Source organism: Hyla sarda, chromosome 3 (assembly GCF_029499605.1).
Source record: "Hyla sarda isolate aHylSar1 chromosome 3, aHylSar1.hap1, whole genome shotgun sequence".
NCBI lineage: Eukaryota > Metazoa > Chordata > Amphibia > Anura > Hylidae > Hyla > Hyla sarda.
In genome coordinates this window covers 303,808,653-303,822,674 of record NC_079191.1, presented here as the reverse complement: position 1 = coordinate 303,822,674, position 14,022 = coordinate 303,808,653, and the positions used below count along the sequence as shown (strand labels likewise).

At 41.2% G+C, this 14,022-nt stretch overlaps 1 protein-coding gene across 1 annotated transcript in view; it reads right to left on the bottom strand.

The window, feature by feature from the left end:
- Window positions 1-817: 817 nt before the first annotated feature.
- Window positions 818-14,022, bottom strand: part of NDUFAF7 (NADH:ubiquinone oxidoreductase complex assembly factor 7) — a 262,505-nt gene continuing 249,300 nt past the window's right edge. Inside the window, exon 11 of the mRNA XM_056566974.1 lies at window positions 818-841. Coding sequence (XP_056422949.1) covers window positions 833-841 — 9 coding nt within the window. The 3' untranslated portion in view covers window positions 818-832. The remainder of the gene's footprint in view (window positions 842-14,022) is intronic.

Here is a 14,022-nt window from a genome sequence, read left to right as displayed (position 1 = left end):
CCAAGGTTCCCCATTGTACTACATGAATATTAACCTCTCGAAGACGCAAGACGTACAGGTACGCCCTGGGTCACCAGGGACTTAGCGCACCAGGATGTACATGTACGTTGTGAGTCACATCATGGCTATAAAGCAAGTGCAGGAGCTGTGCTCGCATCATAGACCGTGGGTTTTGGCTGCTATCAGCAGCCAGGGATCCTCCGGTAATGGCGGACATCAGCGATCGCTCTGATTTCTGTCATTAACCCCTAAGATGCTGTGTTCAATTCTGATGGTAGATCTGAACACCCGCTGCATGAGCGCAGGGATCATATCAGCCAAGGTGATGGATGGAGGTCTTCTTACCTGCCTTCTGCCATCATCTGCATTTGAGTAGACCAGAGAAGCAGATTACAGATAACACTGGTCAGTGCTATACATATGCATAGCACTGATCAGTAAAGATTTGTTGTGCTATTTCTACCGATAAAATCAGAGTGATGCTATGAGAGGTACAATATGGTGTAAAGCTTACATCTTGAATCAAAATAATTCAATGTAATTCCACAAAGTCATAGAAAGTGTGTGAGAAATACCATAAAATACCATAAGAGTGGAATGCAAAGACAAGAAGCGCTACCTAGTGCAGAACAGACTAGTCTTAACTGTGCACGGCAATCCAAAGTGAGTCATAAACTCACATTTTTGTGCTGTGCAAATCAGAGGCACAACATTTATGATAGCACATCAAATAAAACAGAGGCTTACCGAGGCTGCAGCGGCTTCCCACACCAGATCCTTGGAGTGCAGACAGTAAAGAACAATCGAGTAGCACTCAGGTAGAAGGAAGTTTTCAGCCGCTCTGCCAGGGGATATCAAACATCCAGAGCGATATATAAGTAAGTTTAAGACATGACTTTATTATGTTTATAACATGCAATGTATTTCTGGGCAAGGCTCTTTCATCAGGCATGATCAACATTAACAACGGTAATAGACTAGCTAAAAGTTACAACATTCAAACAGTCAAATGATTCGGACACTGTTCAGATATAGATTCAATAATAGAAACAGATAGGGGAGGATGAAAAAACAACTGGTCCTTTGGGCTAAAATAGGCTTCGTCCTTAAGGGATTAAAATCGTGGCCTAGGCTGCAGTTTTTACAAATATGTTGGTATTGTCCAAAGGGAAAAAAATGTGTCCATTTTGGAAAATGGCAGCGACTGTAGTTTAAAAAAATATTAAGGTTCACTTTATTAAAATAAGTTTTCATTAAAATACAATCATTCATGTCTTTTAAAACCTCAAGATCTATAAACACCATTTTTTCATGGGAAAAATTAGGGGTAAAGAAAAGGCCCCAATCATTACTGTTAAGGTGCTGAACAAAATATAGGGCAACAACCTAATTTCCTTCCCAAACAATAAAAAAGGCATCAATTACACAAAAAGGTTATTGGTGGCTTTATTATGTCTAGCATAGTACCTAATTTCTGCAAAACTTTGGGAAGGATGCCATCTGAGCCTAACTGTAATCCTCCGCCCATGTGAGTGTACCCTGTACGTTCACATTGGGGGGGGGGGGAATGTCCAGCTGTTGCAAAACTACAACTCCCAGCATGTACGGTCTATCAGTGCATGCTGGGAGTTGTAGTTTTGCAACCGCTGGAGGCTCCGTTTTGGAAACAGTGGCGTACCAGACGTTTTTCATTTTTATTGGGGAGGGGGGCTGTGTAGTGGTATGTGTATACGTAGTGTTTTTTACTTTTAATTTTATTTTGTGTTAGTGTAGTGTTTTTAGGGTACAGTCGCACGGGCGGGGGTTCACAGTAGTTTCTCATTGGCAGTTTGAGCTGCTGCAGAAAATTTGCCGCAGCTCAAACTTGCAGCCGGATACTTACTGTAAACCTCCGCCCATGTGAGTGTACCCTGTACATTCACATTGGGGGGCGGACGGGGACATCCAGCTGTTGCAAAACTACAACTCCCAGCGTGTACAGTCTATCAGTGCATGCTGGGAGTTGTAGTTTTGCAACAGCTGGAGGCATACTACTTTGGCTGGGAATGCTGGGGAGTGTAGTTATGCAACAGCTGGAGACACACTGGTTTGCTACCTAACTCGGTGTTTCACAACCAGTGCGCCTCCAGCTGTTGCAAAACTACAACTCCCAGCATGTCCGGTGCATGCTGGGAGTTGTAGTTTGAAACAGCTGGAGGCACACCGGTCGTGAAACACTGAGTTAGGTAGCAAACCAGTGTTTCACAACCAGTTTGCCTTCAGCTGTTGCAAAACTACAACTCTCAGCAGTCACCCACATCCAACGGGCATTGGGGGAGTTGTAGTTATGCAACCAGCAGATGAACCACTACAACTCCCAGCATGCACTTTAGCTGATTGTGCAAGCTGGGAGTTGTAGTTATACAACAGCTGAAGGTACACTTTTCCATAGAAAAAATGTGCTTCCAGCTGTTGCAAAACTATAAGTCCCAGCATGCCCATAAGGGAATGCTGGGAGTTGTGGTGGTCTGCCTCCTGCTGTTGCATAACTACAGCTCCCAGCATGCCCTTTTTGCGTGCTGGGAGCTGTTGCTAAGCAACAGCAGGAGTCTGTCACTCACGTCCAACTGCTGATCCACGCTGCAGGTCAGTCCCTCGCCGCCGCTCCTGGGGCCCCGATCCCAACAGGGACGCCGGGGGCCGGGGTCCGCAGCTGCCGGGGTCCACGTCCTGCACCCGCTCACGTCCTCCGGAAGAGGGGCAGAGCGGGTTGCGGGAGTGACACCCGCAGCATGTGCCCTGATTGTGAGGCCGAAAACCGGCCGACCAATCAGGGCGATCGTGAGGTGGCACCAGTGCCATCTCTCCCCTGCTGGCTATGGCTGTTCGGGGCCGTCTCAGCCAGTAATTCTGGGTCACTGGAGACCCGATTGACCCGGAATCCGCCGCAGATCGCTGGGCTGAATTGTACAGCGATCTGCGGCATCATCATGACCCCCCCCCCCTTGGGCGATATGCCGCGATGCCTGCTGAACGATTTCAGCAGGCATCGGGCACTGGCTCCGCTCCAGATGGCTGCGGGGGGGCGGGAAAGAGGATGACATTCTCATAAGTCATGTGTCCTTAAGGACTCGGAAACGGAGACGTACGAGAACGTCATGTGTCCTTAAGGGGTTAAACAGATTTGTAAATTACTTCTATTAAAAAAATCTTAATCTTTTCAGTACTTTTTAGGGTCTGCCTACTAGGTTTTTTTTTTTTTGGAACACAGAGCTCTCTGCTGATATCTCTGTCCATTTTAGGAACTGTCCAGAGCAGCATATGTTTGCTATGGGGATTTTCGCCTACTCTGGACAGTTTTTAAAATGGACAGAGATGTCAGCAGAGAGCACTGTGGTCATGATGTCAGCAGAGAGCTCTGTGTTCCAAAAAGAAAACCATTTCCTCTGTAGTATTCAGCAGCTAATAAGTACTGGAAGGATTAAGATTTTTCAATAGAAGTAATTTACAAATCTGTTTAAATTTCTGGCACCAGTTGATTTAAAAAAAAAAGTTTTCCACGGGAGTACCCCTTTAATAATCTGATGTGGAGTTGATGTTGTGTTAATGGATAGCGGATTAACCCTACAGAGACTTGCATACCTACGCTGCTGACCCTGCTGCTTAATGTTGCCGCTGTTAACTATGCCAATGAATATTGCGGCCGCCAGCCCAATCATTTAATGTGGTATGAATATGGGATTTGTCAGCATTTTATAGGGCTGGCTGCACTAAAATCTATTTGTGTTCTTGCTTGGAATTTGAAATTGCTGCCGTTAACCCTGATGCCGAAAATTGTTGATACTAATCTGGTTATGTAAAGCTGAGGGATACGCCAGGAATCGGCTGTACTAACATAAAGAATGCCTGACCTGAAAAAGTACTAATAACTAACTTTTGCACCGCACTCCTAACCCTGTGGTTACTCCTGATCAAGCTATCTAGCTATCTAACACCCAGCTCTATTTGCATGGAATCTACTGCTCCTTGGTAAAGTTGAAGCATTTGGAGATCCAGCCTGTAATTGACTATCTCTGCGACTAATATGGTTAACCCCGCTCTTGCATACTGATGTATAATTTTGGTCTAAGAAAGGGTCACAGTAGCAGTTTCAAATCCTGACGTCCCTGGGGCTCTAGAGGCTTGCTCGTAATTAACTATCCTTACAGATAAATTGGTGATTTCATATTGTCATCATTAAAATTGGTGATATCAACCTAGCTATAAAACCGCCTAATAGGGGGATATGCCGGTTGCTTTAGAGACTGGATGCAGCAAAAGGAAGAGAACCTAATCCACAAACTTAGCAAGAACTAACTTGGTCTCCAGCTGCTAACCCTGTGGTTATTCAATACTGTTCCCCTAAATTTTGGTCCGACCCCGCTTGCAATTAACCTATGTCTATTAACAACTTTTAGACTTGAATACCACTAACCCAGTTATTTAACACTGCTATTACTAACTCTCTCAATTAAAACTGTTAAATCAAGGGATAGGAGGGCATCCCTGGACTTAGATGCATTAAGACAGAGAGAGTGTGATTCGGGACTTTCTTGACTTAACCCCTTAAGGACTCAGCCCATTTTGGCCTTAAGGACTCAGACAATTTAATTTTTACGTTTTCATTTTTTCCTCCTCGCCTTCTAAAAATCATAACTCTTATATTTTCATCCACAGACTAGTATGAGGGCTTGTTTTTTGCGCGACCAGTTGTCCTTTGTAATGACATAACTCATTATATCATAAAATGTATGGCGCAACCAAAAAACACTATTTTTGTGGGGAAATGAAAACGAAAAACGCAATTTTGCTAATTTTGGAAGGTTTTGTTTTCACGCCGTACAATTTATGGTAAAAATGACATGTGTTCTTTATTCTGAGGGTCAATACGATTAAAAGGATACCCATTATTACATACTTTTATATTATTGTTGCGCTTAAAAAAAATCACAAACTTTTTAACCAAATTAGTACGTTTATAATCCCTTTATTTTGATGACCTCTAACTTTTTTATTTTTCCGTATAAGTGGCGGTATGGGGGCTCATTTTTTGCGCCATGATCTGTACTTTTTTTTGATACCACATTTGCATATAAAAAACTTTTAATATATTTTTTATAATTTTTTTTTTAATAAAATGTATTAAAAAAGTAGGAATTTTGGACTTTTTTTATTTTTTTTCGTTCACGCCGTTCACCGTACGGGATCATTAACATTTTATTTTAATAGTTCGGACATTTACGCACGCGGCGATACCAAATATGTCTATAAAAAATGTTTTTTACGCTTTTTGGGGGTAAAATAGGAAAAAACGGACGTTTTACTTTTTTATTGGGGGAGGGGATTTTTCACTTTTTTTTACTTTTACTTTTACATTTTTTTACATTTTTTTTTACACTTGAATAGTCCCCATAGGGGACTATTCATAGCAATACCATGATTGCTAATACTGATCTGTTTTATGTATAGGACATAGAACAGATCAGTATTATCGGTCATCTTCTGCTCTGGTCTGCTCGATCACAGACCAGAGCAGGAGACGCCGGGAGCCGCACGGAGGAAGGAGAGGGGACCTCCGTGCGGCGTTATGAATGATCGGATCCCCGCAGCAGCGCTGCGGGCGATCCGATCGTTCATTTAAATCGCGAACTGCCGCAGATGCCGGGATCTGTATTGATCCCGGCACCTGAGGGGTTAATGGCGGACGCCCGCGAGATCGCGGGCGTCGGCCATTGCCGGCGGGTCCCTGGCTGCGATCAGCAGCCGGGATCAGCCGCGCATGACACGGGCATCGCTCCGATGCCCGCGGTTATGCTTAGGACGTAAATGTACGTCCTGGTGCGTTAAGTACCACCTCACCAGGACGTACATTTACGTCCTGCGTCCTTAAGGGGTTAAAGGGGTACTCCGGTGGAAAACTTTTTTTTTTTTTAAATGAACTGGCGCCAGAAAGTTAAACAGATTTGTAAATTACTTTTATGAAAAAAAATCTTAATCCTTTCAGTACTTTTTAGCAGCTGTTTGCTACAGAGGAAAATCTTTATTTTTTTAATTTTTTTTTTGTGTTGCCCACAGTGCTCTCTGCTGACACCTGATGCCCGTATCAGGAACTGTCCAGAGCAGGAGAAAATCCCCATAGCAAACCTATGCTACTCTGGACAGTTCCTGAGTTTTATAGAAGTAATTTACAAATCTGTTTAACTTTCTGGCACCAGTTCATTTAAAAAAAAAAAAAAAAGTTTTCCACCAGAGTACCCCTTTAAATTTGCTTTCTATTGAGTGGGTGCATGATTTAGTTAACTTAGAAAATGGTTACCTTTCTGTTTCCTGAACTATTGCCTATTGGGAGGAGGAGTTGCATTTTTTGTGGTAATAATATTAGAGAGACTATTCACTGGATAGTGGTATTTTTTTTTATGGTGAAAGATTGAACCATCATAATTTAATTGTATATCTGCAGGGGTTTTTCACAGATAGGGGGCGAGGTCAGAGAAGGGGGAAAGGGAAGTAAGTATTGTATCATTAATCATGGCCCCCAAAAAAAGAGAATCAGTAAGCCCAGTAAAAGAAAAGGATTCCAAACAAGTGTGGAAAATTGATAAATTTTTGGCATCCCCAGGTCTGGTCAGTTTTTTTTTGTTCCCGGCCAGGCTTAAGATAACGTACAATGAAAAAATGATTTTTATCGAAAGCCCAGAGGAGGCTATAGAATGGATGGAGGTCAGAGGGTTGAAAAATATTAAGTAAAAGGGGCACGGGCGTCATGGGGGGGGGGAGGCTGTGTCATGTAAGGATAGAGGTTTGTTTAGATGGGAACAAACCGACAAGGGGGGGGGGGGGGCTGGGGAGAGGATTGTTGTGTTTTTTTTTTTTCCTCTCTCTCTCTCCACTGAGGGTGGGACTTGGTGTACATATTTGTATGATGTAAAGAGTGTCGGATGAGTACTAAGGTAATAGTATGAAACATTAGGGGAATGGGGGATGCTGTTAAAAGAATGGCAATTAGAAACCTACTTAAAGGGGTACTCCTGTGGAAAACTGGTGCTAGAAAGTTAAACAGATTTGTAAATCATTTCTATTAAAAAATCTTAATCCTTCCAGTACTTTTTAGGGGCTGTATACTAAAGAGAAATCCAAAAAAGAAATGCATTTCCTCTGATGTCATGACCACAGTGCTCTCTGCTGACCTCTGCTGTCCATTTTAGGAACTGTCCAGAGCAGCATATGTTTGCTATGGGGATTTTCTCCTGCTCTGGACAGTTCCTAAAATGGACAGAGATGTCAGCAGAGATTACTGTGGTCATGACATCAGAGGAAATGAATTTCTTTTTTGGATTTCTCTTTAGTATACAGCCCCTAAAAAGTACTGGAAGGATTAAGATTTTTTTAATAGAATTGATTTACAAATCTGTTTAACTTTCTGGACCAGTTGATTTAGAAAAAAACGTTTTCCACGGGAGTACCCCTTTAACTAAGCATACGGCACATTTGGTTAAAAGAAGTTGGTGGACACACTACTATCATAAATTTTTCACATCTTGTTCAAGAAGGGTTACAGTGTTAATTCATAAAAATGTACATTGGGAATTAAAGGATAAATTATTGGATTGGGTGGGTAGATTTGTTTTTTTATATGGTAAGTTATACAATTTGATATGCATACTAGCATTTGTGTACATACCCCCTCCATACTCATCCGACACTTTAAAAAAATTATTTGAATTTTATTTGTCTAAAAACGCATGTCCGGTGTTGGTCCAAGGCGACATGAATTACGTGATGCAGGAGGAGTTTGATAAGCTTAGGTTTAATGAAAACGTTAAAAATTTGGGACAAACTCCGTTGGCCAAATTATGTAGAGAGTTAGGATTTAAAGGACACCTGAAGTGCTTGACATTTATATATTACTGTGCCCGGGCCTCAAAAATAAACAAAATAAACTTTAACATACCTTCCTACAAGCCCCCGTTGGTCTGGTACTGGCCTCACTAACCTTGTTCAACTTCCTGGGGACGGGGATGCCTCAGAGCCGTCGGCGTATCACCGGCCGCAGCAATGTCCCGCCCCGGCCGGTGATAGGCTGAGCCCACTGTCATGTAAGAAGCCGGCCAGAGCTCCTTACATGACAGTGGGCTCAGCCTATCACCGGCCAGAGCTCCTTACAGGGGAACAGCTAAAAGAAGAGTTTCCGTTTGTCTGGGCAGAGGAGTCAATAACCTATTTAGGTATTAAAATAGCCCCCTCTATTCGACAAGCCCTGAATATAAATGTACACTCTTTAGAACAACAATTAAAATTAGATACAATGACCTATTACATAGTTACATAGTTAGTACGGTCAAAAAAAGACATATGTCCATCAAGTTCAACCAGGGAATTAAGGGGTAGGGGTGTGGCGCGATATTGGGGAAGGGATGGGATTTTATATTTCTTCATAAACATTAATGTTATTTTGTTCCATAAATATATCTAATCCTGTTTTAAAGCTGTTAATTGTTCCTGCTGTGACCAGTTCCTGAGGTAGACCGTTCCATAAATTCACAGTCCTCACGGTAAAGAAGGCGTGTCGCCCCTTGAGACTAAACTTTTTCTTCTCCAGACGGAGGGAGTGCCCCCTCGTCCTTTGGGGGGGTTTAACCTGGAACAGTTTTTCTCCATATTTTTTGTATGGGCCATTAATATACTTATATACGTTTATCATATCCCCCCTTAAACGTCTCTTCTCAAGACTAAACAATTGTAACTCCTTTAATCGCTCCTCATAGCTAAGATGTTCCATGCCCTATATTAGTTTAGTCGCACGTCTCTGCACCCTTTCCAACTCCGCAGTGTCCCTTTTATGGACAGGTGCCCAAAACTGAACAGCATATTCCAGGTGAGGCCGTACCAATGCTTTATAAAGGGGGAGTATTATGTCCCTGTCCCTTGAGTCCATGCCTCTTTGGTACATGACAATATCCTGCCGGCTTTGGAAGCAGCAGCCTGACATTGCATGCTATTCTGTAGTCTGTGATCTACAAGTACACCCAGATCCTTCTCTACCAGTGACTCTGACAGTTTAATCCCCCCTAAGACGTACGATGCATGCAGGTTATTAGTACCCAGATGCATAACTTTACATTTATCCACATTGAACCTCATTTGCCAAGTGGATGCCCAGACACTTAGTCTATCCAAGTCATCTTGTAACTTATGCACATCCTCTATAGACTGTACCGTGCTACAAAGCTTGGTGTCATCTGCAAAGATAGAAACAGAGCTGTTAATACCATCCTCTATATCATTGATAAATAAATTAAACAACAGCGGGCCCAGTACTGAACCTTGGGGTACACCACTAATTACCGGGGACCAATCAGAGTACGAATCATTGACCACCACTCTCTGGGTACGATCCATGAGCCAGTGTTCAATCCAGTTACAAACTAAAGTTTCCAAACCCAAAGACCTTAACTTACCTGTCAGACGTCTATGAGGGACAGTATCAAACGCTTTAGCAAAATCCAGAAACACTATATCCACAGCCATTCCTCTGTCAAGGCTTCTACTCACCTCTTCATAAAAGCAAATTAGATTGGTTTGACAACTTCTATCCTTAGTAAACCCATGCTGGCTATCACTTATAATACAATTATCCCCTATGTATTCCTGTATGTAATCCCTTATAAGTCCTTCAAACTATTTACACACAATGCACGTTAAACTTACCGGTCTATAGTTTCCTGGGGAAGACCTAGAGCCCTTTTTGAAGATTGGCACCACATTCGCCTTGCGCCAGTCCCTTGGCACAATACCAGACACCAGAGAATCTCTAAATATCATGAACAGGGGTACAGATATTACTGAACTTACCTCTCTAAGAACTCTTGGGTGTAGTCCATCCGGCCCTGGGGATTTGCTTACATTTATATCACTTAACTTACCTTGTACCACCTCTGCATTAAGCCAGTTCAGTACATTACATGATGTGTTACCAGCACTGACCTGGCCAATGTCAGCTCCTTCTGCCATAGTGTATACAGAACTAAAGAACCCATTCAGTAGCTCCGCCTTCTCTTGATCGCCCGTGACAACCTCCCCATTATCATTATTAAGGGGTCCTACATGCTCTGTCCTTGGTTTTTTTGCATTTATATATCTAAAAAAATATTTAGGATTAGTTTTGCTTTCTTTGGCCACCTGTCTCTCGTTTAGAATTTTTGCTGTTTTTATTACATTTTTACAGATTTTATTAAGCTCTTTGTACTGTTTAAATGTTATCGCTGACCCATCAGATTTGTATTTTTTGAAGGCTATTTTTTTGTTGTTTATTGCTCTTTTAACATCATGTGTCAGCCATGTAGGATTTAGTTTTAATCGTTTATATTTGTTCCCCTTTGGTATATATTTAGATGTATAGTTATTTAGAGTTGATTTAAAGATGTCCCATTTACCTTCTGTATCAGTATTTGAGAACACCTCCCCCCAGTCTATGTCCTGTAGTGCAGCTCTCAGCCCAGGGAAGTTTGCCTTTTTAAAGTTATATGTTTTTGCCTTCCCCGCCTGTCTATGTTTTCTACATTTTAAGTCAAAAGTAACTATATTGTGGTCGCTATTACCAAGGTTTTCCCGCACAGGTACATTACCAACTAGCTCTGCGTTGTTGGAAATGATCAGATCCAACAAGGCATCACTTCTTGTTGGGTCCTCCACAAACTGGCCCATAAAATTATCCTGCAATAAATTTAGGAATTGTCGCCCCTTTGTAGTTTTAGCCAACCCCGGACCCCAATCTATATCTGGATAGTTAAAATCTCCCATTATTACCACTGTACCTGCCCGGGCGGCCCTCTCTATTTGTTTATGAAGCCGAACTTCTATCTCTTCAGTGATATTAGGGGGTCTGTAGATTACCCCAAATATTATTTTTTCAGTATTTCCCTCCTTTTGTAATTCTACCCACAGTGATTCCACCTCCTCAAAAATTCCAATCTCTTGGTTGGGGAGAATGGCAGTTTCAAAGATGATGCTCCTACCCAAGATCCTATATGTATTCCGTAATTTACCAATAAAAATACCAAAGAAAACTATCAATTCCTTACAGCAAATAATACAAAAATGTATATGGAGAAACAAGAAACCTCGTATAGCAGCAAAAACTTTATTTCGCTCAATTGAAGAAGGAGGCCTGGGGTGCCCATTGCTTACTCAGGTCCAGAGGTTGTGGCACAATGATCTTGGGACAAAGTGGGTGGCCATTGAGTCTAAGTTGGTGGGGAGTAAACTCCCAAATTTAATATTATGGGAGGCGGCACTTATGAATAAGAAAATAGAAAGTAAGATAGCTACCTTTGATTTGAGCATGGAGGTATGGCAATATGCGTTGCAACACCAGGTTTTAAACCCCAGGAAGTTTGGGGAGATCCCAATGGCGGTAATTCTACTTCCAGGCACAGAACTGTCTAGCTGGATCAGCCGGGGTATTTTTACCCTGGCTTATATTAGCAGGGATGGAATACTGTTACCTTTTGAACAAATATCTGGGGAATTTGGATTTCCATCTAAAGAATTTTTTTAATATTTACAAGTGCGCCATTGTGTGACCTCCCTTGACTGGGAAAAGTGTGCGAGCTCCGCATATAACAAATATTTCTTGAAGTCTAAAGGAGGCAAGGGGGGTATATCTAAGGCTTATAAAGTTGTACAATTTGTTGACTCGGGAATAAAGATGGAATGACAGTTGAAGTGGGAAAATGACTTGAATTAGCTTATTTCGGAAAAATCATGGATGAACATTTTTACTATTCCAACGAGAGCATCTAATTGTGTGTCCCATTTAGAATCATCTCGTAAGCTGTTATATAGATGGTACATTACCCCAGTGAGACTGGCAAAAAATGACTCCAGCAAATGCCCACTATGTTGGCGTTGTGGAAAATAAATAGGTTCATTGAGGCACATATGGTGGGATTGTACACAAATACAAAAATTCTGGAGTATGATTCAACTATTATTGGAAGCATTATGGGGGAAAGATATTAAAATAGACTGGAACCCAGGTTTTGTGCTTTTATCGCTGGGTATGGAATCATTATCTTTGAAACATTTACAATAGCTTTCCACACACTAGCGACTGCAAGGGAAGCAATTGCAAAATGCTGGCGAAGTTGAAACACCCCTAGTATAGGTCAAATAACTAGAACTCAAATAGATATGTATAATGGAAAACTTAAGACTAGACAGACATCTAAACAATCAAAATAAAGAGAATTGGCAAAAGATATGGTCCTTTTTTGAGTTACAGATAAATAAAGTAGAGGAGAGCTCCATATAATAAAAACTCAAGGGGTTTCTTGAGGGGAAGGAAGAGGGAGGCAGTGTGAATGGGGAGGCAGAGGAAGAATGTTGGTAGGTGGGATTGATATTATTTGTTGAGTTATGGTTTTGTGTGTATACTTTGTATAATTTTGGAAATACTGAATAACAATTTATAAATTTGAAGAACCGTAAAGGGTAATACATCACCCGGCGGGGGGGGGGGGGGGGGGAGGGGGGCGGGGGGGGGATGGTTTTCCCTTCGAGATATACCGTAAATTTGGTCAGGTTCTCATCCCAGCATTGGTAAGAGTCTTTAATGCAGGATTTTAAAAAAAGGCCAATTCATAGGTTCAATGTACTGTCACTTTATACTGCTCTTTTTGGAGAATGGCACTCCCAAGATTAATGGAATTTATTGAAGAAAACGGAGAATACTCCAGATTAGGTAGCGATCCCGGATTCAGGGATCAAAGTATTGGGGAAAGAAGAACAGTTAAGTTATCTAGGTATTCAGATCTCAGGGAAAGTGAATGAATATCATAAGTGGAATACGAAGCTCCTGATTGGGAAGATGGAAATGAAAACTAAAATCTGGGGGGAACTGAGAATTTCAAGGGCAGATAAGATTGCATTGATTAAAACCATTCTTCTTCCTAAGCTTTTGTATGTGCTCGGAGCAGCACCTATATGGTGTGATAAAAAATCTATTTAGGAAAATTACAGCGGTTTTTAACTCCATTATTTGGGGCAGGAAAAGGACCCGTATAAAGATAGAATATTTGTGTCTTCCTAGAAATGGAGGTAGACTAGCGTTCCCACACATTGAAAAATATTTTTTGGCGGCTCAAGTATATTTTATCAGAGAGGATTACAATGATATATATCAGCTATTAGAATCTGAACAGTTGGAAGAGGTAAAATGTAAAGGAAATATAGTGGTCGAGAGTCTGGTTAAATCTTGGAAATTATTTAAAATAAAAATGGGGATAGGAGGTATGTTAGACATAGCTCCCATATGGGAAAACAGACTGTTCACAAATGTTTTGAGAAAAGTAGAGATGAAAAATACTCAGAGGTTAGGGTTTAATTTAGTAAGAGAGATATGGAAGAATGGGAAATTTATAGAATGGGGACAGATTAAAGATAAAAGGGGAATAGGGTCGGGAACCTGGTTTGATTATAAAAGGATGGAAGGTATATTTAGGAGCACAGTAGAGAAGGGATTGGGGATTATTAACATTCCGGAAAGTGTAAAGAAAATTATAGAAGGTAGTATAAATAAGAAAGTAATGTCTAGTGTGTATAAGACGCGCATGGTGTGAGGATTTGGGGATAATAGATGATAAACAATTGGAGGGGATAAATAGAAAGATAAACCGGATCCCGAGAAATGATAATCATAAAATAGTCCAATTCAATATAGTATATAGATTGTATTATACCCCAGCTTTTTTGTGTAAGATAGGCAAGTGATCAGATAGCAGATGCTTAAAATGTGGTAGAGAGGGATTGGGATTTATGCATATGCTATGGATATGGGATAATATTCAGGAATTTTGGATGGTTGCATATAAGGAAAGAGGGAAACGATTAGGGATAGAACTTGATCCTTCTCCTTTAGTAGTTATATTAGGTGATTAAATTGGTCTGGAATTAAGTACAGGGAAAAGGCAGCAATTACATGAAATGTTATTCTGTGCCAGATTT